Source organism: Microcebus murinus, chromosome 13 (assembly GCF_040939455.1).
Source record: "Microcebus murinus isolate Inina chromosome 13, M.murinus_Inina_mat1.0, whole genome shotgun sequence".
Lineage (NCBI taxonomy): Eukaryota > Metazoa > Chordata > Mammalia > Primates > Cheirogaleidae > Microcebus > Microcebus murinus.
In genome coordinates, this window is record NC_134116.1 from 74740034 (window position 1) to 74767060 (window position 27027).

Here is a 27027-nt window from a genome sequence, read left to right on the forward strand (position 1 = left end):
TTACATACCCAATTAAGGACTCAGCATTAAGTAAATAAGAATGTGGCCAATAAAAGCAAATGTATAGTAATTGAAATTCTGTAATTATTTAAAAATAGTAATGTCATGCTTTAAGTTTATTAAATGGACATAATATGCATTACTTACATTGAGTATACATAGAGCAAATAAGAATATTGTGGCACCTTTTCATAAAGTAGATACAAAATTAACTTGCAAGCCATCGGTTAAATATTAATTTTTTTGCATCTTAAAAGTCTTAAGGATTTTTGGAAGATGATTTTAATGATCTAGAATAGATTATAATGAAAGCTACTTAACCGGTGACTTTTTTCCTCTCATTTTTCCCTTAGCAAACAGAGGTTATGAGAGAATTTCATTGTATACACCTGATCCCTCCCAGCAGTGCTATAAAAGCTTTTTAATGTCGGTTTCTTAAGATTATGGTTTACCCACTACAAAGAATTTATAAAATAGATTATTATTGCATGATAATGCATTTAACCATTAAATAGTAATAGATAATCCTTTTAAAATTTGGAAAAGGTAGAAAATATTAAAAAGTGGCAGAAAAGTCACCCAAAGATAGCCGATGTAAATATTTTGATTTATTTCTTGCCAGTCTTGCAAATAACTGTTAAAAGATAAGTCTTGAATCAGCTTTTTCCTCCTCTTCTTCAGAATTCCTGTTTTATTTTCAGAACAGCGAACATAGCTGATTGTAGTTAGATCAAAAACAGCCTTCAAGGAAGCAGTGATCCTATTAAGACTCTACACTAGATACCATGTTTACAGTTATTAGACTAATTCATACTTCATTGAACAGCAATATAAAAAGTTACTGGATAAAACAACTACTGGATTAAAAAGAGTTTCAAAAATTCATAGAATTAATAGGACAAACTGGATGTAGACTGTGGCTGAAGTCAGTAATTTGGTGGAAAGTAGAAAATAAAGGGATAAAGGCGATGAGAACTGTAGTCTGAGGTATTAGAATCACAGAACCCGGTGTGAGAAGGGAGCTAAACTGGCAGTCTAGGTTCTGGTGCAGCTCCCCATTTTGTGGGTAGGGAACTGGGCCCTCAGCAGTGAAGTGACTTATCCAGGACTGTATAGCCAGCTAGTGGAAAAGCCAGCAGGGCTAGGAGAATCCAGGGCCCCAGACTTACAGGTTAACCTTCTTTCTCTTATGTGGGAAGCAGCAAAAAGTGGGCCTGATGTTAGAGAAAGTGAATCCTACAAATGTTAACATTACGTGAAGTTTGTGGTACCCATCTTCTCTAACATTAGTTGAATCTCTGTGGAAAAGGAATGAAAATAGTATAAACTTTCAGATTCAAACACCTAAATTCAAATTCTGACCAATTCCTTTTTGGTATTGTAGCTTTTTCTTTGTGATTTCATCATTTTAAAGAAATAAAATATATAAAAATATATATTGAATATTAGTCTAGAAATACAGACCCACAGGAATAAACAAGATAGAGATGATTATTTTAAGGCCTAAAAACTGCACCATTCACACAAAAGCTACTGAATAGAGCATTACAGATCACAAAAGACAAGTGAATTATGACTGTGCACATATCTCACTGGGTCTGAGATGACAAACCAAGGCCAATATATCCCTTCAGGCAATGGTCCTGTAGAGCAAATTCTAGAGCACAGAAAATGCATTTTAATATAGTCTATATTTAAGACAACTCCTCACTTAGTATTTATAATGAAGCAAAAGATCTTGGTCCAATTAAAAAAGACATTAGACAGGGGTCAGTAAATAAATGGCAACCTTGTACATTAGTGTTGCATCCATACCCACACCCAACCCCCCAACCCTCCGGTTTGCTCATGACACGTATGGATAATTAATCAACTCATTTTACACTGACCCCAGAGATAATTTAAGACTCCTTCTTAATGGAACATATTTTTGGCAGCCAATTCCTGTAAATCAATAGGAATTGGAAAAAATGATAAGCCAAGCCCTATTTTCCAATCTGGCTTTAGATATTTTTTTGGTTATTTTCCTTTCTAAAGTAGACTAAGGTAAAGGTTAATAAGCCAATCAGTGACCATACAAGAGGCAACAACTACCCATGTGCTGAGTAGTTTTTCCTCCATGGCACAATTTTATCTAATTGGATGACTTGTATGTAATTTTATTAATATAGAATGCAAAATGCTACTTTGGGTGCACACCAGTTTAGTCTAGAATGGCATTTGTAATGCCCCTTGTTTTTAAGAAATTCCTAGTAGTTTTAGAAAATGGTAGGGAACTGCTTGTTAAGAATTAATTTTTAAATCTAGCCTATGTATAATGTAATGTTGGATTACTGCATGGAAATTGAATATAATGAGTATTTATAATAAAATTGTGCTCTATCATCTCAACTTCATGAATGTTATGATATTTCATCCATTCAATAAAAAATATGAGAGGACAAATTATCTGAAAATATAAAAGCAATGAAGTTCATAATAGTTCTTCCTGTTGTACTAGGAAGTGATTTTTTCCCCCTCAAGTTAGAGGAGACTACTTTTTATGAAAAAGATGTGTAGAATATGTAGCCATGTTTTTCAAAGAGAAGGCGGTATTGTTGGTGTAAGAACCTTTTTCTAAGTGAAGATGCCTGTGATTTCATCCCAGAGGACAGACACATGAGTGTCTTGGAAGAAGGGGGCCCAAGCCTATAAATACAACTTGAAAAAGCTCCCCAGATGGTTTTGAATTTGCCTTGCCCTCAAGGATTGCTGAGACCTGGGAACTTTAAGAATTTAGGTGGAAAATTAAAATTGAGTTTTCCAGGCACAATTATAAGAGAATTACTGTGGAAAGCTGCTAGACCATTTAGCCCACCCATTGTCGTAAAATGGCAGCCATACATAGTTTGATATAGGTATATGTTTTACATAAATATTAGTATTTCAAAGTTTTTAAATACCTTTTAATCATTGAGTAGTCTCTTTACAGAATTGTTTTTTACTTAAGTCACTGGTTTAGCTTAATCAAATGGTCCCATGTTTCTGAGTTAGATGGCTATTATGGCTATTTTGATATTTATCTTTTTTCCAGGTTCTGATGCTTGAAATATAGGATTATATGTTATTAAGATATATAATATATATGTGTGCATGTATATTTGAGGCCGATGCACATGTGTTGTGTATGATCAGATTATTATAATGTGGGGTAATTGAAAGCCTTATAAGCTGTGTGTTATAATATCTGTTGTTTATAGATACAAAAGTAAATCATGCTCATTGTAGACATTTGGGAAAATGAAGAAAAGGATAAAGTAGAAATTTGAAATCATTCATTATGCCATCACTCAGAAATAACAGCTGTTAATGTTTTATATGTTCCCTTATTTTTCTGTCATGCTATAAATACAGTTTTATATTTTGCTTTTTAAAATTAGTATTGTGGCAAGACCATTTTCTCAGGATATTATTCTTTAAAAATGCAATTTTTTAGCCTTATTATCAAATGTATATAAAATGTCTGGCATAGTGCCTGACACATTAATAAGCATTCAACAAATAAAAATTCCCTTAGAGTTGAAAAGGTTGTTCAGGCTGGTCTCAAACTCCTGAGCTCAGGCAATCTTCTCACCTCGATATGAGCCACCAAGCCCAGCCTTCCACTTACCTTTGAAAAGATACTTAACCTTAGTTAAGCCACAGTGTCCTCATCTGGAAAATAAAGATAATAATGTCTACCTTATATAATTGTAGTTAGCACAGTTTCTGACACATGGGAAGCAGTCCATAAATGTTATTGTTATCACCATCGATAATATGAAGGATGTAAAAAATCACTAGAAAGATAAAGTTTGATGAGTCCTTATAAGCATTATAGTTTTGGAGTTTCTTTGCTAATTTTTCTCATTCGAGAAAGAATTCACATATCCTTTGTGTAATAGTATGCCTTTGCGAGTACAACCACTTAGACATTGTTTTCCTTATAGTTTCTAATTATACATGCTTCAGGCTACCCTATTCATAACTTATTGTCATCAAAATAATAATGGTTTAAATAATGTGAAAAATCTGTAGAATGATCGCAGAGGACCTTGAGTCTTTGGAATAGGGACTGTTAGTAAGCACGTGGATTGTTGTCTTTTCTTTTTAGGGCCACATCTTCAGTAGTTGCTGTGGCTTATTAGAGATCTTGTCCGTGCTCATTGTAATTGTGGTATTTTTCTCTTTCTCTCTAATGGCCCCCTGATGATTTTATTGACGCACTTTAGGGAGGATGATCAGCTGGTTTAGTACTTGTACCATGCCTTCATTAAGGATATTTAGTATGCTACCACAAATACTCACTTTGTGTCAAACTGGCTAAAGGTGGAGAAGAAAAGTAGAAGGGAGCAAAGACACAGAAGGAATAGAAGACATCATGATTCCTGCCTTTGAGGAGTTTACAGTCTAGTTGAGGAGATATAACTTACATACATGTTTAATTAATGCTCAGAGGATTTACAGGTCTAAATGTATGTCTGATCTCATATATAAGGTAGGAAGTAATTGAGCAAGGTTAGGAAAAGGACAAATCAAGAAAAGGCATTTCTCTGATGGAATCTAAGTAGTCTTTACATGTAGATACAAGACTAACAACAGTAACAGTCTACACTGAATGATCATATTTATTTTATTTGACCTTTGCAATAGTCATAAAAGGCAAATTAACAGTTATGTAATACGGCCTCCAAATGTATGTAGGTAATGTCTGTAATGTCAATTAAATTATAGATTTGAAAATACTGAGGTTGGAAAAATATATTGGGGAATATCAGGTGGCCTAAATTTCCAGGATCCATGTCCTCAATTGTCTGCAAATTATGGGATCAACAGTCCACATTTTACCCCTGTCCTTGAGTCAGAGATACTTCCTTTCCCTCTCACTTGTAGAACCGTCTCTTTATTTCTTTCTCTCTAGGAACAGAAAATAAAATGAAAATGATAGGAACACTGTCACTGATGTATTTGGAATTCTAACTATCTTCTGGTTTCTTTATAACCTTAGACAACTTTTCTTTAACTCAGAACCTGAGTTTCTAAATTTGCAAAAAGGATAATGTGATGTTTTCTAACTTAGGACCAGGGATCCTTCAGTTCTTGAATTGTTTCTCTGGCAACGATGCATTCTGCTCTTTTTATGGCCCTGTCTTTGGATAATTGTCTAATCTGCACATAACAATCTTTCCTATTTGTGTATATTCCTTTTGCTGTCTCTTAGTCATTGACTTTTCTCCAGGAGTTCATTTGTCCTTTTCCTTAGCTTTTTTTTTTTTTTTTAATTTTTCCTTTCAGTTTTAATTTGCACTTTTATTTCCTCTCTTTGAAGCCATCTGCTGCCATTTGCTTTGCATTCTGTATTGTAATACTGTTTTGATGCTGCTGGATTTATATTCTGTAACAATAGTTTGTGAGCCTTAAAGTTTTTTAAAAAACATGAATAGTATGATGTATTCACCTTCAGTAATTAGCACTTAATGATTATGTTAGTTAGCATTCTTAGCTTAGAAAGTATGCATAAATGCAGAATTTTGTGCTACATTTTATTAATAATTGTATTTAATAGTGACATTGATGCATTTATCACTTTTGCCTGTCTTTTCCCTACGTGTTATGCAGCACTTTCCTGCTGAATAATTTTTCATACCGATTCTAAGTAAATTGTTAAATTATTTATTAGGATTTTAAAATTTAATAAATAATAATAAAACACCATTATATTCAAGTAAGAATTAATGAATATTCCAGAGACATTAATTTATAAATGAGAACTTCAATATTAAGAGCACATGAGGTCATGGCTCTCTGGGGCACCACTAAGTGACAGTATCACTAGTCACAGGTTGATACAAATTGTCTCCAAGCTGAATAGGACTGCAAAGCACAGACAGTGTAAAACAATCATTTTCTTCATAGGCAGACAGAGTGTATTCTTCTTAAACAGGAGAGCTTGCTATCACTTTTGAATAATGAGTTTACTGACCAAACATATTGTAAGAATAGGATGGTTTTTTAAAACAGTTTTTTTCTTTTTTTTTCCCCCTCTTCAGAACAACTTTTTTATTATTACTGTGAAATGGATTTCAGAGCTTGTATTCCAAGATAACTGTGTATGAAAAATAGCAAATCTATTATCACCTAATTATACATAACATAAAAAATATTAGAAAACATTTTTTCTTGGTAATTATTGGTAGAACCACTTTCTGGTTATACCTAAAGTGTATTGATACATTTCAGGAATGTTGGCTATAGTCTGGCATACTCTGGTACATTAGTCATTTGTCCCTTCAATATATTAAATACTTTCTTCAGGCACCGTGATTGGGGTTAACTATATTAATTAGTTCAAAATGCATTCTTTTTTCTTTTTTGATCTAAAAGCAGTTTTTAATTGAGAAAACACAGTCAAAAGCCTCATCTCCAAAATTGTTCTGTAGCGACACATACATAATGAATTGTGCTTGATGTTGAGGGGAATATGTTTTAAGATTTATTTTCCATCTTCAAGGACCATGATTTACTTGGAAAGCAACTGTGTCTTGCTACAGTAATTGATGTGCTATGTGTAGGATGGCCTTATTGTCTAAATTGAGACTAAAAGGGGGCCCTCTTTATAGTAATAGAAAATAAAGACAAATCAGAATTCTCCTAGGCAGACATGGACTAGGGTTACCAGTGATTGGATGCACTAATGATCGGATGGGAACTCTAAGGAAGGAATGAGCAGTGTAGGCTTGAGTGGTCACATAGGCTTCAAAGGTGGCCTTAGGATTGAACAAGAACAATCAGGAAGTCATTCTGGTGGTTCTTGCCCAGATGGGGTTTATAATGAATGTATCAATTTGGCTGAAATAGAAATTTGGGTAGGGAAATAGTAGTAGTTGGACTAAATAGTACTTTGTATTGTAAACTATGTGATCTTAAGAGTTACTTAACCTCAAGACCCAGTTTACCATCTGAAAAATGGAGATAATAGTATCTGTTTCATAGGGTGTGATGCTTAACAGTGTACCTCATGCAAAGTGCTGTGCAGCACTTACACGTGATCAGTAAATGTCAGCCATCTAGAAAACACTGACAGAATTTTAAACTGCTGAGGGTATTTGGCCACATGCAGAATGGATTGGGCTGAGAGATTGGCAGCAGAAAGAATTTGAAAGAATTAGTAATGGGATAAGGGAAGGTGAGAAAAATGGGTAGGAGTAAGTGATGTCTGAGCTTTCAAGCCTAAATGACTGGAAGACCAGGTGAATTCAGCAGAAAAAAATAATTTCAATTATAAACATTACCAATTTTGAAGGGACGTAGGCTATCCAATTAGAAGTGGTCAACTGGCAGCTCCATGGAGAATTAGTTTGGGAATATTCCAAATTAGGTGGCAATTGAAGCCTTGTGAGTGAATGAGAGCTCTCTAGATGGAGTTGGTGGGGTGGTGGGGTGGAGGTTTGATGAGGGAGCTTTGGAAAAGCCCATTTTTGGATTCTAAAAGGAAGAAAAACCAACTAAAAGAGAGGATCAGAGATTAAAATCAACAAGAATAGTCTTCCCCCAAAAGTATGTTTTACCAAACACTAAATCTGTGGGGGTTGTAACAGGTAACATGAGAAAGAAAATCTATGGTTAAATACTTGTTCACTACAAGAATTCTCTGGGCTTTTAGTACGTTCACATCCATGACAAATCTCCAAGAGAGCAACATATGAAGTAGCGTTTCACAGATGTATCTGATGTATCCGAACGCTTCTCTCCAGAATACCTCACGGGGGCGAGTGTTCCAACACACACTTTAGGAATTATAGAAACCAAATGAGGAAATACGTTTAAGAAAGAAGGAGTTAAAAATTGGTGTGGAATGTTACAGAGAGACTAAGGGAGATGAGAAATGAGAAGCAGTTTTTTCATATTCGTATTAGGTGGTCATGGTGACCTTTAAGAGCACAGTTCAGTAGCATGACTTCAGTAGGCATAGATTTATAGGGAATTAAAGACGAAGAGTTAGTGATGGGGAAAGGAAGGCATAGTTCCATCTGTATTAATTCAGGTATAAAGTATGACTGATAGGAATGACCTGGTCATTACTGAATGTTTATGTGTCCTATGTATATTATTTTTATTATACATAATAAAATTGTTATATTTCTAAATAACATGCCCTTTCTGTTTAATGTTAATTATTTAATATTAGTGCTGGAAGGGCCTTTAACAGTCATCTAGAACAGTCCCTCTGAGAACCATTAGTTTCCTTTTTATAAGGTAATGGCACAAATTAAAATTATTTTCTTAGCCACAGCATGGGGCATTAAGCCATTTTCCGCCTGTTTTCTTAAAAGTATATCGGAAAGATAAGCCTTATTCAGTTGTGTGTTTTTACAGTGTCCATCTTACATGGATTTTAGTCTAATATTAAAGGCTATCTCTGGGTATATTCTGCTCTTTTGTGTAGCAGCGATACAAATATTTAATTCACATTTACACTATAAAAGGGGGAAAGTCACTTTAACTCCCTCTAACAATAGACGTAAATATGTTATTTTAATTATAGCTATTTCAACATTTTTAAAGATACAATAAATACTATGCCATAGGACTGATGGCTGATTTTTCAGTACAAATAAAATTTGTTTCTACATCAATACATTATGCTCAACAAATTTGATGATGACTAAACAAAATTTAATTTCAGTGACCTGTTTGTGTTAACTCCATTGTCTCCTGAGGCGATTGAATGCCTTATAACAAACCAAAAGGACTGTAGAGTTAGCGACTGTGTTTTGGTCAACTTTGTGTTCGCTGCAGCTTATAACCTAGTGCCTTGTTCAGCACATATTCATGTGTTCGGTCTTTCGAAGTATCGGCTGAAAGTAGAACAATCACTCTTGGTAATAGGCCTCCTTCCCCCTCAGAGATTCTGTCATATGAAAGATTCTGAATTTTGTAGTGCAAAAACTTGTTTTAATTAAAATTATTTTTTATTTTTAAATTGTGGTAAAATACACATAAAATTTACCATCTTAATCGTTTTAAAATGTAGGTCAGTGGTATTACGTACATTTATAATGTTTTGCAACCATTACCACCATCCATCTGCAGAACTCTTCATCTGGTGAAAGTGAAACTTTATGCCCATTAAATCATAACTCCCCAATATACCCCACCCCCATCCCCTGGCAACTACATTATTTGAACTTTTTAACCCATTTCCAAACTTACTTCACAGTCAGTAAGAACCCTTTTCCTCTTAGCATCTACTTCTCTATTCACTGGAAGTTCCATGAGTCAGAGAATGCAGGATTAGTTTTCAGTTAGTACACAGCAGATGAATTACGGAGTATTTTGTCTCAAAAATTGTGTGTGAATCCTGAGAGAAAAGGAGCCTCTTCTAGAGTGGCCATCTGATGAAGACAGGAATTGAATATTTAGAAAGATCTAGGGGGAGTATTGAGAGGGTGTTTTGAGGTGGCATTGAAGTATTCTGGAACAAGCCTTGACCTAGGAGAGAGAAAACTGGCTTCTTTATTTTGCATTGCCACTAACTGGCTAGCCTCTCGGGGCCTCTGTTCCCTATCTATGAACTGGATGAATTCTGAGCCTGCTAGCTTTAAAAGTTATTCTGTGTTGAATGACTGAGCAATCTTGTGAAGGGTATAGAATTGAAAGTAGTGCTGAGAATTTGATGAGAACATTGAATAAGTAGGAGGGAGAGAGATTCTGGGAATCGACACAACAGAAGGGCAAACACCTCAAAGGGAAGGCTCAAATAATGGCAAAGCCAAGACAAATGTAAGTGTAGACATAAAAGATTTATCCTGGTTGTCCCTGGATATATCGAAGTAACTAGATGGTTAGAGAGGAGAGAAAGTGGGTCCTGAAATAGGCCATATACTAGAACTATTCAAGAAGATAATATTTGTGAGGAGAACTGGTACCTAGTTGGTGCTCAATAAATACTAGTTCCCTTTCCCATAATTTCAGGCTTGTCTCAGCCAAATAACTTCCATAGCGTTTCCACTAACACGAGGTGGACAGAGAAAATAGAATTGTCATCTTCCTGAGATACATGAAAATATTTGGTGAATATAGGGGAAAAACTACTCTCCCCTCCTCAGTGTTCTCACTATTGCTTTGCCTGCTCCTGCTCTATCTTTAATGTCTTCGGTGCTTCGTTGACAGAAACAGTTGTATGGAACAGTTCTTAATTTAGTGAGCCATATAGATAGCCTAAAGATCCTCCTCAAAATAAAGGCTTCCCTAGATAAAAATCCAGTGGCCCAGAGAGAGTGCTTTGGTTTCATTCAAATTTGTTATTTTGTTGATAGTATATATAAAAAAAATTAAGACTGCTACCACTGCATACTGAAATCAGGTTAAAGCAGCTAGTTTGTGTCCTATACTCAGGTTTTAGAAGGATATCCTATAGTCAGGTTTTAAAGTGATACAGAAACATAATTTCAGAACCACATATTTTATAATTTTACAAGATTTGGAACTTGAGAAAAATTATAATTTTAAAAATTATTTGCAAGAATTCCCAGAAAATACATTGTCAGTCTTCTCGTGGAATTTTAATTTTATCAGAGTTTCCCAAACTTATGTTAAAGTAAATGTACATTATAAAGTACTAAAAGAAAGAGCAATTATATAGTAAGTGTTATGTGATGTACTAAACTAATTATGATGATGATGATAGATAATTTGTAATAATATGTAATTAAGCACTTACTATATACCAAGCACTAAATGCTTTATGAATTTTGAGTTGCATACTTTGATTCTGAAATGTATTTATTTATTTTGTTTCTTTACTGATGGGAAAAAAAAAATCTATGTAGATATCAAGTAGGCTAATTCACTATTATTGTTCATTCATCTTTATAGCCAACAGCCTTTTGTTCATGTTCAGTGTTAAAAAAGAAATATTTTACTTAATAAATAATTGAATGGTCTATATAATTCCAGAAGTATTAAATGTTGCTTTGGAACATTGTTCTCTACCAACATTTTAAAGTGAGTTTAAATGTTCTGGAAATTCACATTCCAAGTAAATGAGACAATGTTATAAAAGTTATACTTGGGAACTTTAAAGCTAGAGAACTCTTTGATCTCTCTTTTATCTGCCTCATAGAGTAGGTAAATGTTTCCACAATTAAAAATAAGGAATCCCACTGAGTTTTCTACCTCTAAGGATTTAATATTTAATATATATTGGAATCTACATCACGCTAAAGTGCTAAAAAGAATATAGAAAAAGATCTCATGGCTTCAATCCATTTAGCAAATCTCTGCCTTAGTTTATAACTCTGTGCCTTAGTCCATTGAATATGACTGAATTCGTAGATAGGAATTCAGATGGATTTTCCTATAGGTTAAAATCTTTTTTCATGGATGCCTTATATAACTTCTTCACAAATATGATTGCTCCCCTGTTCCATCAGGGAATAGGAATGCCTTCTTGGCTTCCCTAATTCTAATTTGAAATTCTTTTCCTACTCTTTTTTTTAAAAAAATTTAGTTTTATTATTTCATCCAGGGCTATTAGATTTGGGGGGGGGGCATTATGTATGCCATTCCCTCTCAAACATAATATAAGCCAGAGTATGAGAACTGAGGTGGAGAGTGTGGGATGCAGAGCATTCCAGGCAGAAGAAACAACCTGGGTAAAGGCCTTGAGGCAAGTAAGAGCTTGGAGGAACTAAAAGAAGATCCCTGTAGTTGGAGCCTAGTGAGGGCAAGAATGGTGGAGATAATGTTAGAAAATGAGCAAGGCCATGGAGCCTACAATAGTAAGCAATGGGCTGCATCTGCCTTTTGCCAAGTGGTGAAGTAGGTCAGTACTGTGTTGGCAATGCTCTGAGGTCAAATGTCAATTTGCCCAATTACTAAAGTCTCTGAACTCATTCCCACAACTCTGAAATGGGGGTAGTAATACCTTTTTCAGAGATGGACTAGGTTGGAGTAGCCAAGTGCAGTACTTTCTACTATTCAGTAAATGGCAAGCTTAACTCACTGGTCCATCCCTTACTCTAGACTCTTTCCTTCCTCTTTTTTTCCAGCCTGACTAATTAAAAATAAATTATTGTGTAAATTAATGTTCTAGAAGAGATTTCTCCAAATTGATATAATTTAACAAGTAGAAATGGCAGTTTGACTGAAAACTTATTTAAACTTGAAATTACATACATTGAAGAGTCTGTTGTTTCCATTGGCCTTATAGGAAATGATCATGGTAGTTCTGCCTCACTAAAACTCTTGTTTTGATTTGTTTTGCCTCAGAAGTAATTATAAAATACATATAATTCATTTGGATAATCTAAATGCCATCCCCTGGGACTTTTATTACATAATAGGCACGCCATCTCATACCAAGTTATTCAGAGTCTTTTTTAACAGTTTTCTTTTAGATACATATTTACACAAAGTATATCACATTTTAAGCTGTAAATAAGAATCTTGTTTTTAGCCCAGTGTTGATGTATTGAGGATCCTACTGCCTCATAAACAGAGATTTTACAAGATATTTGATATTTTATAGGTTGACTTAGCTTGGCTTCAGATATGTAAAAAGTTATTTTGTTAATAAATATTTGAATAAGTAAGTAATATGTAAAGAAATTGTCAAACATTTAGGAAGAGGAGCTATAAATTGACATTATTTGTCTGAATAATAAGCCCAAGAAGATTCTTACTATAATATAGGAGCAGTTAACTACTGACCAGTGTGTATATCCAAGTGTTTATCTGGGTTATTGCTTTTAAGATTTCTTCTAAAGGAAATTATGGGAATTCAGTGTTTTCCTCCACTAGTGTTATAGTCCTAAGGTATCCTTGACCTCATGCCTCCAGTCTAGGACCAAGGTTATCTCATAGATGTAAGCATGGGACCAAGTTACAACCAATCTGTTAATCTTCCATATCAGTGACCCAAAACTAGGCCCAATATATATGTGAATATGGTAGCTCAGAATTAATTTTACTTTTCCAAATGCCTTACTAAATGATAACATTTATATTAACTGTGGCATGTTGCTGACAGTAAAGATCCAGAGCCAGACAAATTAAAGATTGAGGTGTTTATGCATTTGAAGTAGCCACATGCCCACAACACTACCAAGACCTGGTTATTGTCCATTCCCATTCTACATGCTGCGCTGGCCATTCAATGCAGTGTCCAGAATGCTGAAGCCTAGATTGGAATCCCAGCGCTAACGTTTTCCAATCTACACTTTCACTTGTATCTTGAAATGGAAGAAACTGAAATATTAGTCAACAAATGTTGGCTGAGTACCTACTATGCGCCAGGCACTGTTCCAGGTACTGGGAGTGTTTCAGGCAAGCAGTTACTTAATGTTGTGCATTTATTGCTGCTATTTTTGATTTTGGATATAACTTATTTCTTGAAGTAGTCTTTGTTAGTTTTAGATAGTAAAACTTGATAAATTCTTAGATTTATGTATTTACAGACTTACTCTTGAAGTTGTTATATTCTCCCCCGAGGGGTAACTAGGTTCCCTCTGAGTAGATTTTAAAATCTTAGTGTGCTTTTTGTTCTCATTTTGTAGCCCCAAACCCCATTCAAACTCTACCATGAGTTACAAACTCAGATGTTTTCTGGAGGTAGGGAGGTTTCCTAAATGTATGAAGCAGGCCAGAGTGATTAGGTCTGAGTAGAACTGAAGATTATGCCTACCTAGAAACATTAAAAAAATTTCTAAACCCGTGTCAAACCTGTCACATCTAGAGGCCAGAAGGTTTCAACATTCTGAACATCTAGATAAACTCTTTAGACCATGGTCTGAACATATATATATGTGTGAGATGTACACACCTATACTAATGAAGTGTAAACAAAGTTCTGCTTTGTATGTTAGGTTTTTAAACTGTCAGAAGTACTTTTCTTTAATTCATTTAATTTATTTAATTTATTAAAAAGTATTTAATACTTTTATTTATAAGTTGTAAACTTATAAACTACTATACCAGGGAAGCAAGAGACCAAGTTACTGTAATAAAACATTTTGGCATCCAGGGAGTCCTGATCTCTTTATGTGTAATGGCAGGAAAACAAAGTAGAAAAAGTAGTCACTTAAGATAGAAAATACAGTAAAATTTAGTCTTACTTTTTACCTTTTCTTAACCTTGTTGGTAAACAGTTACTTATTTAGCAATCCATGAATATTCTGTATTTCCTAACCTCATAGCACAGCAGGGGATTTATAATACAATAAGTAAATAAAGAAAATGTTTTTAGATCCAAGTAATTTAGTTCATAGTTTCTTTTTTTTTTTTTTTTAAGTTATTTGATCAACCTACTCACCAGTTTCTATTTTATCAAAAGCTGCTTTCCCTCCTAAAGGGAGCAGCACATTTCTTATTTTACATTTTTCTTTGTTAGAGTAATGTGTTTGTTAGCTTGGACTGCCCTAACAAAATACCACACACTGAGTCGCTTAAACAGCAGAAATTCATTTCTCACAGCTTTGAAGGCTGGAAGGCCAAGAGGTCGGGCATGGTTGGGTTCTGGTGAGGGTGACCTTCCTGGCCTGTAGATGGCCGCCTTCTGGCTGTGTGTTCCCAGGGAGGTGGTTGGGGAATATGGAAATTGTTTGGATTCCACTGCATGCAGAATTGTTTGTATGTATGCATTTTTCTAGGAGAGATATTTTATAACTTTCAACACATTTTCAAAGTGGTGAGGCTCTGGGAGTGGTATTGGCCATGGTGGCAGTTAAGATAGTGAATTGGCGACTGCTGCAGTAGGCACCAATTTATTCATGGTAGAGTCTGGCATCCCAAAGATATTTTTAATAAGGAAAAAAAATGCTGGTAACTAAAGCAGAGAGGTTGGGTAACCTGTGACCTGGCACAGTTCAAACTGGCACAATGACCTTCTCTGTTCTTTATATGTAAAGAAGCTGGGCTAGATTGCCCGGAGCTCCAGGGCTCGGCTCTGGACTGGACCCAACTTTCAGTGAGGTCTCATTAACTCTTTTCGCAGAGGCCAGGACCTATAGAAAACAACATTTCTATTTTCTGTGGCTTATGGGGAAATGAATAGATATGGTGTTTTTTTAAAATACCATCAAGTTAATTATGACAGATGAAGATTGAAAAGTAAACATTTTAGAAAATATGTTAACAATGGTATAAGCAAATATATGTTGACTTGGAAATGTGAATCCAGTGGATCTCAAACACTTCAATTCTATTATCTCCCTTAAGGTTTGCATTGAGGGTGAATTTATATCTTTTGTCCCACATGCTCCCCCACTCCCCCCAAAAATATATGATCATGCAGTGGGGACTGAAGTAGCCGCTAGTATTGATTCCTCCATTATCAAGTTCTTTAAAATCATAGTTTCTGGTTAATTTATCTACGTTTGAATACTTTGTATAGGATAAAAAGTTGTATATAATTTATTTTCTCTTAGTTATTTTTTTAAGAAAATTTTTTTCCCTGTGGAGTGGTGAGATCTTCAACATTTTTATTAGTTTTTGAATAGAAAATGTATATTCTGTAGTAATAGTGCTAACTAGCAAAAGTCCAGTTCTAAACATTGTTGGACTAATTAAATTTAAAAGCATAATTGGTTTTCCTGTATTTATTATAGCAAATATATCTGCGACACATATGTGTACGTACACATCTTAAATAATAGAAAGTAGGATCATATACTAAATTCCCATTCTCTTAAAAAGCTTTATAGAATTTAAGTAAATAAAAACCACAAAGTGAAATTATTAATAATTTAGAATGTGATTGAAATGAAAAGCCTATGAGTCTTTTTTTATTTTAAAAATTATAAGATTTATATTAAAAGAATCTTTCTCTTCTTTCAGATAAATTTGCGCCTCATCTTGGTAAGTGGAAAAACAAAAGAGTTCCTGTTTTCTCCTAATGATTCTGCTTCTGACATTGCAAAGCATGTGTATGACAATTGGCCGATGGGTGAGTGGTATTTTTCTGTGCCCTGCCTTGTTTCCCAAACATTTTGAGAAAGTTATAAATACATAAAATTTAAAAGAACAACCAAAAGTTGAGGGTATAAGGCTCAGACTTAAAGAAGATAATTGTATCCTTTTTAAGTTTTAAGATTTTAAGATTTTACTCTTTAGCTATCTCATTCCAAAATGGTAAAGGAGTAGTATGCAAAGTCCCTACTTTTCCATTTAAACTGTTTTAATGTATGTGAATAATATTTTTTAAAAACAAAAACACAAAATAGTATAAACCTATTTAACTAAAACACAAAGTAAAAGAAAAGAAATGCTGTTTTTAACAGATTATATAATACATTCTCTCTGGTCTACTCTGTACATGGCCTATTTTAAATTAAGTTTGAAACAAAAGTTAATTTCTAATCCATGTTATATCATGTGTTCTCTGAACTACTATAAGGTCAAGAAGATGTAAAGTTGCATTTTCAAGCCAGTATCCAAACAATTTTGGAGTGTGTTTGTGGTATTCCTTCTTTCCTCTGGTTCTTTCTATGTAATAAGACTCCATCTTGCCTCCCTTAAGTGAATCTTTATATTCTTCCTTTGAACTTCCCCAGGTGTCATCTTGGTTCTTTTTATGTCATGTACCATAGTCATATGACTGTTTTAGCTGATTTTACTAAGTTTTTATTAGCAGAAGCCATTTGAACTTTCAAGGACAGGATTTGTTCCAGCAGAGAACACAGTGTATACAAAATAAATCAATTAGATCAGTGCTTCTCAAACTTAATTAATATATGGAACTTTTTTAGAGGAAGAAAATTCTTATAGATCCCTAGTACTGACTTAAATTGTTTTTATTATAATGTGTATTTTTAATGTAGAAACATAAAATCCAATTAAAACTCTTTATTCTTATTAACTCATATACAACCATAAAACTAAAACAGATCTATGAAGAAAATGCAAAATAACTCTAAAACCAATAATGTTCAAATTAACGATTTTAATGTGCTTAGACGATATGCTTTTGCACCGTGAATACCATCGTTGAGTCTGGCATGCCTGTCTGTGTTCTTACATGGTGTTTGATAACCAAGTTATCTGCAGATTCACCACAAAACCTTTATTCATACAGTGTAACAAATTGTCATTCAGTCCTCTCTTAGAAAGAATGCATCTCTTACCTATTAAGTCAGCCTCTGTACTTATCTCATTAGCCCTTTGACAATTAAAGAAGTACTGACTGCTTGGAGCCAGAACAATCATAAACCTAATGCATACGTGGCTACGAAAATCCCAAGGCTGCCTTTGATTATAAAGTGATTATAAAAAATCATATAGATCCTCTCTTCCAGACTGTCATTAAAATGAAAATACAGTTTAAAATTTCTTGAAGAGTTCTTTCACACCCTAAGAACCTGTCTTTGTGGGTGCATAGGCCTGAGTTTCAGAAACACTGATTTAGACAAATACTTTGAACTACTGAATCTTCTCATTGGTAACCAAGGAGCTAGTTCCTAAATCAGGAAGAGACTGAAACTAAAGGTTATAGCAAAGAAGGAATATCAGAAAAGCTAAAGTAGACTAGACCTGAGGCTCTAAGGATATTAAATATTCTTTATTAACCACACGAGATAGGTAACTATCATTATGAAAAGCATTTTTAAATACCTTAAGGGTGATGTTATGCTAAGTATGACACAAAAGATTAATGAGTTTTTTTTTGAGGGGAGAAGGTTGTAAAGATAGATTTTATATATGGATATTGTAGAAAAGATTTTTAAAAAAGGGTAATCCCTCTCAAATTTATTTTATTTGGGCAATATTATAACTTGAGATAGAAGAAATACTTTAACTTTTATTATTGACCTAGTTATTAAATTAGTTTTAATTTCTTAAAATGTCTTTATTAATGCTAAACTATGGTAAGAATCAAGTGCAGGTCTTTGCTATAAATATTTTCCCAAATGAACAAACCATCTAGCAGTATTGAAAATTGTTTGTGTCAATCAGATATTACGTATGTTCATGGAAAAAAGGTGATTTTCATCTGTCCTCAGTTTGCCAGATATACTCAGCGATTTTAGACACTGGACGGAATAAAAAGAAATAATTTAATTTTTATTTTCTATAAAATATTTAAATTAAAATCTATATCTGTATTGTATCAGGTAATGTACTAAAGGTTAGCAAATGTAAATGTTTATTGGTGCTCATGTTATTAGGCCTAGTAAATATTAAATCAATAGAATAAAATACTTTGTGTAATATGCTTTTGTAAGGAATTAGTTTTCCTTAGTGTACCTTCATGCAATTTAGAGGAAATATTGCTAATATGTGGAATAGTGAGACACATAGCTGTTATTGGGTCAGGGGTCCAAAAAAAAATCTAGTATGTGTTAATAATACCTGAAATTCTTCCTTTAAGCTATGTATACTAAGGTCTCTCTAAATTTCAGATCCTCAGAGAGGGAAACGGGGATAGCATATTAAACCAATGAAGTACATTGAAATCATGACGCACTATGTGAGATAGTGATATATATGGCTTCCAGTTTCTGCATCTCAAAAAAAATACTTCAAGTCTTTTTATAATATTAGCCTTTTTTTCCTGTGAATTAAATAGTTATTGTCTTTTGCCTTTATATCTGTTGAACACTTCCATTTTGACCAGAAGTATTCTATTCACAATAATTTTGGAAGTAATGAATTCAAAGTAATTCATACAGAAATGTTACAGGCTTATTTGCTCTTTCTTCTAGAAGAGGGACCTGGGCTCAGGGGGGTCAGGAAGGCAAGAGAGGCTTGCCAGGGAAGGATGAGGGCAGGGGCAGGAAATGACCGAGATTCAGTTCTCTACTGATTTCTGCTGTGCCTGAGTCACTGAGAGGCAGTGGTTTTATTACACTCATATTCCTCATTTTGAACACTGAAAAAAGAGCCAAAAGGAAAAGTCTCCACTTACCTCGTTTCTCTTCTATCACTCTTTTCAAAATATTTTAACCTTATTTTTTGCATTGACAGTTATCTCCTGACAATAGGAGCTTCTATAAGAAACAAACACATCGTATTAGAATTGTTAACAAAAATGACAAAGGAATTCTCAAATCCTTATCAGAACGAAAGCTTAAATTGTTACATCTACAAGCTAATGAAAATTTCCAGCCTTATACCCTATGATAACAGCAGTGTCCTTAAACTATTATTTTAACAAAGAAGTGTTCCATATTTTACTAAAATTAAAATATGCTAAAATTAAATATCCCGTTACCCATTCTACCTACCAGTTTGTCTTTTGATTTTCTTTGTACACTTTCCCAGCTTTCATATTTGCATGGTATCTTCTAATATATATTATTTTTTTAGTTTCTTCTGGGTATTCATTTTGGGTAAAGTGAACTGAAGTTGTGTCTTCTATAATGTTTACCAATTTGCTTCAAAAAGACAATAAAATAATAAATCAACATTTTCCAAAAGTAAACACTGTTAATTTTTTTTGTTATTCTCAATATCAATATAATAATTCTCTTTAAAATCTTCATTAAGCCTGTTTCTAGCCTTGAATATACATTTTGACAGGTACAAATATTGGAATATTATAATACTCTGTTAATTACTGGTAATTGAAATTAATTTTCAAATGATAGTCCTCTTTACTAGATAGATTTTTCCCAGCTCAATTTGATTTAATTTTTTAAACTTCAGGGCTACAATTTGGCATATCTTAGTATTCTTTAAGAAGCAAAAACCAGTCTTTTTGCAACTCTGGCTGTTTATCAAAAATAAGCAAGAACTGAGGCTGCTGTGCATGACTAGTGACTGTCTCACTTAGTAGGATGCTCCCAGGGTCTTCTTTGATGTACACTCACTAATTTGGATCTGAATTTTTAAAGCAATGCAGTAGTACCTTAATTATGTGTTGAAATACACCTAACCAGTTCACTGAATTCTTTTCAGACTGGGAAGAAGAACAGGTCAGCAGTCCAAATATTCTAAGACTTATTTATCAAGGACGATTTCTACATGGAAATGTCACACTAGGAGGTAATAGTCAACTTTGTAATGGGATTTAATGTCTTTCTCTTGGTAGCATTATTTGTTTTAAATGCTAATGTCTTCGAATTTACTAAGAAGGGAAATTCAAACTGTGATTTTTGCCTATTTTTGGTATGCCTAATCCTTTACGTTTTGTATTCTGTTAAATTTAGCATTATAGTTGTTGACTACCTTGTGAAATAAACTCTATCCAAATATAGGTAGGAATCCATACCTACTATTTTATAAATGTAGTGTCATTGTACTTCTGGGTGATATAATTCAGATGTAATTTTTAACTTAAAACAGTACACACAAACTAGGAGAAGTTTATGGAAATTGGTTTTCAAATGTTATATGAAGAGGTCTTTTCAATCTGGGCCTCCACCTGATATAATTGCCAATCATGTGAGAACAAAAGTAAATGACTGACACTAGTAGAGCAGCTATATCGTGCAGTGGTTACAAGAGCAAAGTTTGGAACCAGACTGTCCGAGTTGTACACTAGCTCCACTGTTTACTGGCCGTTTGACCTTGGGCAAGTGACTTACCCAATCTGTATTTCAGTTTCCTCATCAGCAAAATGGGATAACAATATTGCCTACCTCAAAGGTTAGGGAGGGGTAAGTTAGTTTACATATTCAAAATACTTTGAATATATAAACAGTGCTTGGCACATAGCAAACACTTTAATTGTTAGCTGTTATTGTTCTTTTTATGTGATTGGAGAAATGTAGCTCAATAGTGCCCCCTTACGGGCACATTTTCTACCACCAACAGGGGTTGCTTTGTTTTTAGAATATGTATTTCAAATATATTCCAATAATTGGAAATTTATAGACAAATGAATGTATTTCAATATATCTTTGTTTCAATATAGCCTGACTTTTTCCCTCCAAATTTAACAATGAAATATTTGTTTTTTCTTAAAGGTAGAGTTATTTTATTCATTCATTTAGCTTATATTTATTGAATTCTTCTTATGTGCCAATACTATACAGGAAGTTATCCCAGAAAGACTGTCTTTTTTTATCATGTGTGTATTTACGGGGCATCATGCTTAATTTGAACATCAGAAGTTAAGAGTTTAGACCAAATATGGCTGGCCAACTTTTAGTATGATGGAAACCCCCCCTGATTATATGAAATAGTGCTAGTATTAAAGATAATTGGGACTCTTTACTCTACATGTTAACTGTCATCTTATAGAGGAGAATTCAAAAAGCAGGTAGCCAGAGGATTATACTTGCTGGGTAATTATTTTAAGCCTCATTTCAATTTGTAGTTAGTGAAGAGAAAATAGTTTGAGGTGTCAGAACTAAAACATCACAGCTATGAAAACAACTCTAGAGTTAGCTGTACCAGCTGCTTCTAATTTTATGCACAGAATAACAAAGATTTATCATGAAACTTTATGTTTATATTTGGTATAGTGTTTGGTTGATATGCGTGTGTTATGGTCTGTGTCTGAAATATTTCATAATTTTATTGCTTATGAGTGAGAAAAATATTACAACTCGATTAGAAAACAATAATTATTAATAATGCTGAGACAGTATTTTAAGAAAATTATTTTTTAATTGAAGAGTACACAAGGTTGAGAATAAATGTTTAAAATTAAGCTTGTCATTTCTTCTATTTCTACACGATAGTAGCCTGCACAATGCGATAATTTTAGTAGGCAACTGACAAATAATTAGATATAAAAACAAATGTCTCTTAATCTAAACTTTACCCTAATCTAGAAAAAATATTCTTTTTAAAAAGGATATTTTAAATTCTTACTCTTTTCTCCTCTATAGGTGATCTCTGATATTAACCAATTATGTCTTTTCTCTTACCCCTTTCTTAAATAATAATGGATGTGTGCATTAAGTTCATGGCCATAGCTGAGAAGAATAATTTTTAAATCATAAAGTTATGTCTGACAATATTTATCTAATTTCATTTTATAAAGGAGGTGCTCTATTTGGTAAGAAGTTTAATCTGTTTAGGAAATCATAAGAAAAGCAATCAATTTTTAAAATGGTTTCAAATCTGATTAGTGATTTTAATAGGTTGGTGTATATGTAACAAATTGTCTTCTGCTTTTCACATAGCATTAAAACTTCCTTTTGGCAAAACAACAGTGATGCATTTGGTGGCCAGGGAGACATTGCCAGAGCCAAACTCTCAAGGTAAGCTGTGCGCTGGAGAAGTGTCTCGGTCGAGGACAAAGACAGACATTCAGAAATGGCTGGGTTTTTCTTGGACATTCTGAGGGAAAGGACATTTACATAGTTTATGAATAGAAGTTGTCAAGCAAATAAACAGACATTTTTAAAACATGCTAATATTAAAAGAACATTTATTATAGCAAATACAAATACTTTAAAAAATGATTTATTTAACAAAAATACAAACATTAACAAAACCCAAAACTCTTTCTTAGTATAGAAAGTGTTTCTCTCCCCCAGTTCTAGCATTTTTATAAACAAGGCTTTCCTTCATTTTCCCTAGGTCAGAGGAATCGTGAAAAGACTGGAGAGAGTAATTGTTGTGTAATCCTGTAAACACTGTCTGCTGCGAGTGATGTGATATATAGTCGTTGTCTTTCATGCTGCTGGGACGGAAGAGACCCAACATTGCTTCAGAAACCTTTCAGAACAGTCTGCCTGTAAATCCATGGAACTGAATTATCACACGAACACTGTCATCTTTTGTCATGAAAGTAAAAAGAACCAAGAACATTTTTCACTATAATTTTTTATTTCTTGTGTTTTTTGCTTATGTGAGCAGTTTTAAAACATACTGGTTTTTGAATGCAGTCAGTCTCCAGGGGAAAAGTTAACAAGTTATCTTTCATAGCAGAAACCATTTTGCTGCCACAAAAATTTTCATCACCAGAACTAAGAAATCAAGTGTTCCAAATACAATTTGCACTAAAAAAGATTGGCATTATTTTCCTCATCAGCAGAATTTATAACAGTTTATGGTACCTAGAAATACTCACATATACAGTAACATACTGGAAGACACTCAGCAATTAATGAAGTTAATTACTGGGCCAACTTGAGAGGGAAAAAAAATGGAAAAGAAATTAAAATGTTGGGTGAATTCTACCAAAGTCAGCCGTGGGGGCTGCATTGGCACAGAATACTAAACCAAGTGTGGCTATTTTCACTGCAACAAATGAAAAAACAAAAAACAAAATGTGCCTGTTGTTTAAAGCACTCAGTAGAGGGCTGATGAAACAATTTTTCCTTTAAGACACGCACTCTTGAGTCCTACAGTAACTGAGTGCTTGTTCAAACAGCACAAGAGGGGTGAGAGTGCGTCTCCTAGCCTTAATGTGGGAGGGGGATTCCAGTTGCTCATAGGCTTTCATTATTGCGCAGAAATATTAGAAAACCTCATTGATCAATTTTGTGTATTTGAATATCAGCAAAGTAAAATTTTCCATGATTGTTGCCCATCTGTAACCATGTCCAGTGTCATGCTTATTCCTTAGAGAGTTCAGATGAATTCTTAAAATTAACAACAACAACAAAAATCTCCATAGTACTAATTTTGTTTCTTTATGTAGCTTGCATTTGGTATTAGTGCTTGCAATTGTATTAAAATCAAAAGCTGATTTTTACAGCATACTTGATTAAGGGCGCCATTCTTTTATTTCGTACCAATTTAAAGATTGATATGCTACAAACAATTTGCACAGCACTAAAGCATGAGCTAGTTTCATCTAAACCTGTAAAAATATGAAAGATTTTATATTTTTTCACTGGGAAGAAATTCTTCCTGGATGAAATTACAAATATGTGTAGAATATATTTAATAAAAGACATATAAAATACCTAACTATAGATCTTAAATATAGATTGGCAAGTAGTGTATAGAACAATATTCCATATAAATAACTTTAGCCTTTATGAAAATAAAAAAGTTGCAGGCTGACATCATGTTCTCTACTTACTAAGTGTCTATGGCCCTTACAAACATTAAGTGTAAATGGTTTCAAATGGTCAGCGTTGTTTAAATGTAATCAGGTTATTTTATTCATTGTTAATGCTTTGATGAAAAGGCTTTATATGCAGTAGATCTACAAAAATATTGTTCATACTGATCACAATTAAATTTGTATAGAGCAGAGTTTTAAAAAGAGTGTAAATAGCACTAAACATTTTCTTTCTGCAAACTGTACTTATAGATTCTTTCTGTAAACTAAATAAAAAAAATCATAGTGCATTTTGGTGGTAATTTTAAAGGTCTTGATTAGGTCAGTACTTGTTTAAGCACTGTCTCATCTATGTTAAAATTGTTGTCTACTTTTATTTCTGAAGCTTTTAAAATTCGTTAAATTAATATTCTGTTGGTTAGGGGAGTATTCCCAATGTATCTTCGATATTTAACCTGGTTAATTTGTGCACAGTCACAACAATGAGTAGAATTATGTAGTCTCTGTTATCACTAAAATGTTATATTTGAGAGATGTTAAATATTTATATGTTTTGTTGACCAGCTCAAATGTGAATTCTGTTAGTGTTGACTAAAGAAGAATCTGGTAGTTACTTAATTGGGCAATTAAACAATTTATGGCTCTATTGTTTTGGAAAACAAACTGCTGGTAATTATTTTTAATACCTATTTTATTCTAATTAGCCTTGATTTTCCAAAGTTAAAGACTATCAGTTAATTCAGATTGAGTTTTTATGATGGTTAAAAATAATTTTCTATTGGTTTTCAATATATTTTTCTGTGTATTCTCACATTATATATATCCCTTTCACAAGAAATGTAAATCAATTGCTAAGTGGGATTAACTGGTTCATTAACAGAGAAAGAATTATGACACTTAATACCTAATATTATAGTTGTACAAAATGAAAAAAAGAATAAAAAGCAGTAAAATTATATACTGAAAACACCAAAAATTTAGATGCCTTAATGTAGTGTATTTGTGAAAATACTCAACTATACCTTTAAAAATAATCCCTTGGACTACCTGATGGTTAAAACATTCATCATATCCAAGGCTACTTTTGAAGATCCCGCTGCCAAAAATAGCGGCTCATTTACCTAAAGGTGAGAGCTGCATAGATCCACTAATGTAAATAAAGCCTGAATTGCGAGCCTATGCCCCTGGCCAGCACTTGGTATCCAACTCATCTCTTTTACCTGAAGTCCTAGAAAAAGTGTTTCTGGATAAGGCAAAGCTTATCTTCTTTATTAAAGCCTCAGCATGTCTCCCTGATCTGAACTATTTGCTTTCTCTTCAAGATAAGTTGTATCTTAACCATGAAAAATATAGTATCTAACATTGTCATTCACGTTAAATGAGATTCTCTCATAACGAATATTTATCCTTAGTTTTATGAAGTCATCTTGACCGATACTACAGTAATTTCTGTTAGCTGATTGTGGTAAACAATGTTTAATGTAAAAGAAATTAAAACTTTCTTCATCTGTTATATAATATTTTTCTTCTTTTAAATGACTTCCATTCATAATGTTGATGTCTTTTCCTGATCTTCATCTATTTTTCTCTTTTTTCCTTTCTTTGGTTATTTTATTCTTCAGTAAGATTGGACATTGTGTCAGCCTTTATTCTGCAAGTATATTTTACCAAAATCAAAAAGAAGTGATTGATGAGATTTTAGTATGCCTTCACACCATCTTTCTTGGTAACTGTTGCAGGCATTCAATTTTTTTCCCATTTTTGTTTTGTAATATAGTCACTGGAGAGCCTAACAGAGTGATGGGGGGAGGAGAAAGGCTTGAGAGAACCTATAGTTACAGTTGAAACAAGGGTGCAGACTGCTGGCAGGTACGAGGCGGTTTCTGTGGCCAAAGCAGGGTGGTCTTGAACGTGAGCAGCAGGTGGTTGGCTGTGACTTCTGGCCCATTCTGCCCCGGCCACGTGGCATGCCTTCTTCCGGAAGGCTGTAACTTATGTGAGGCTCTTTTATACACCAGGCAAGGGAGGAGGTTGACTTCCGAAAGAGTTTATGAACAGAATTAAGTGAGAAACATCTAGTTCTTCCAAGTTTAAACCAGTACTAGAATGTGAAAACCAATTTCATTTATTATTTTGTGGTCTTTGACAACGATGTCAAATGTATATTATTTTTTACATTATGCCTGTTTTTTGAAATCGCAACTCTCAAGAAATCCAGAGTAGACAAGTGAACTGACATTTGGGAAAAGGGAATGTCAGTCTCTTTCATAGGATTCAACCATTAAAAAAGGAGTTGGATAAATACACACATTTTCTAAAATGGCTCTGGAAGTGATTTGTTTTTTAAAAGTCTTAGAGGGTCTAACTGATTTTAGAAGGTAGTTTTTACCCATTCAGACATTATTTAGTATCTGACTTTTACCTACTACAAATATTCCTTGAAGCTTACTTGATGTAAGGACAACCTACCATATAGCGGGAGAAACTTTGATGTGGTTAAATAATGCGGGGAAGCCACAGAATCCAGAGGGCATCTGCTGGCCCTGAGCAGAGCTGGACTCGAGGTTCCTTCTAGACATTACACAGAGGAGTACAATGTGGAGACTTGTTCAGTTCTTAGTCGTTTGCCAAAAAAGACAGTTTTTCCCCGGCATTCTGGAGACTGGCTCCCTCATGGTCCCTTCCGTAGTACGTGGTTTCCCCTGGAGCCATCCCTAAAACTGAATTCTACTCATTAGTGCGCCATCTCTCCCAGAATCTGGTGATTTTAACACATGTCCATGTTGACTGACACTGTTTTCAGTGTTCAGGTTTCAGAGTGCCACAAGAACAGCTGGGCTTTGGAGTCAGGCCTGACTTTGCCCTGGGTGACTCTGAACAAGTTACTTAATATTTGAGCTTCAGTCTTTTCATGCATAAAATAAAAATAATACCAATTTTGGAGGGGGCTTGTTAGGATTATTTTTAAATAAATACTTAGAGCAATACTTTGCCCAGGAACTCATATGACCAACTGGCAAACCTGCCAAAAGGTTTTATATTGGAAATAAAGTGCTAGTCATCAATGTGTACTCTCAACTTTATGAAAGTAGCTTGCGAAA

General features: G+C 33.8%; 1 protein-coding gene across 1 annotated transcript in view; it reads left to right on the forward strand.

The window, feature by feature from the left end:
- The window catches only part of UBL3 (ubiquitin like 3), a 54391-nt gene extending 28954 nt beyond the window's left edge, over window positions 1-25437 (forward strand). Inside the window, exons 2-5 of the mRNA XM_012746544.3 lie at window positions 15856-15964; window positions 19915-20001; window positions 22092-22169; window positions 22492-25437. Coding sequence (XP_012601998.1) covers window positions 15856-15964; window positions 19915-20001; window positions 22092-22169; window positions 22492-22544 — 327 coding nt within the window. The 3' untranslated portion in view covers window positions 22545-25437. The remainder of the gene's footprint in view (window positions 1-15855; window positions 15965-19914; window positions 20002-22091; window positions 22170-22491) is intronic.
- The last annotated feature ends 1590 nt before the right edge of the window (window positions 25438-27027 follow it).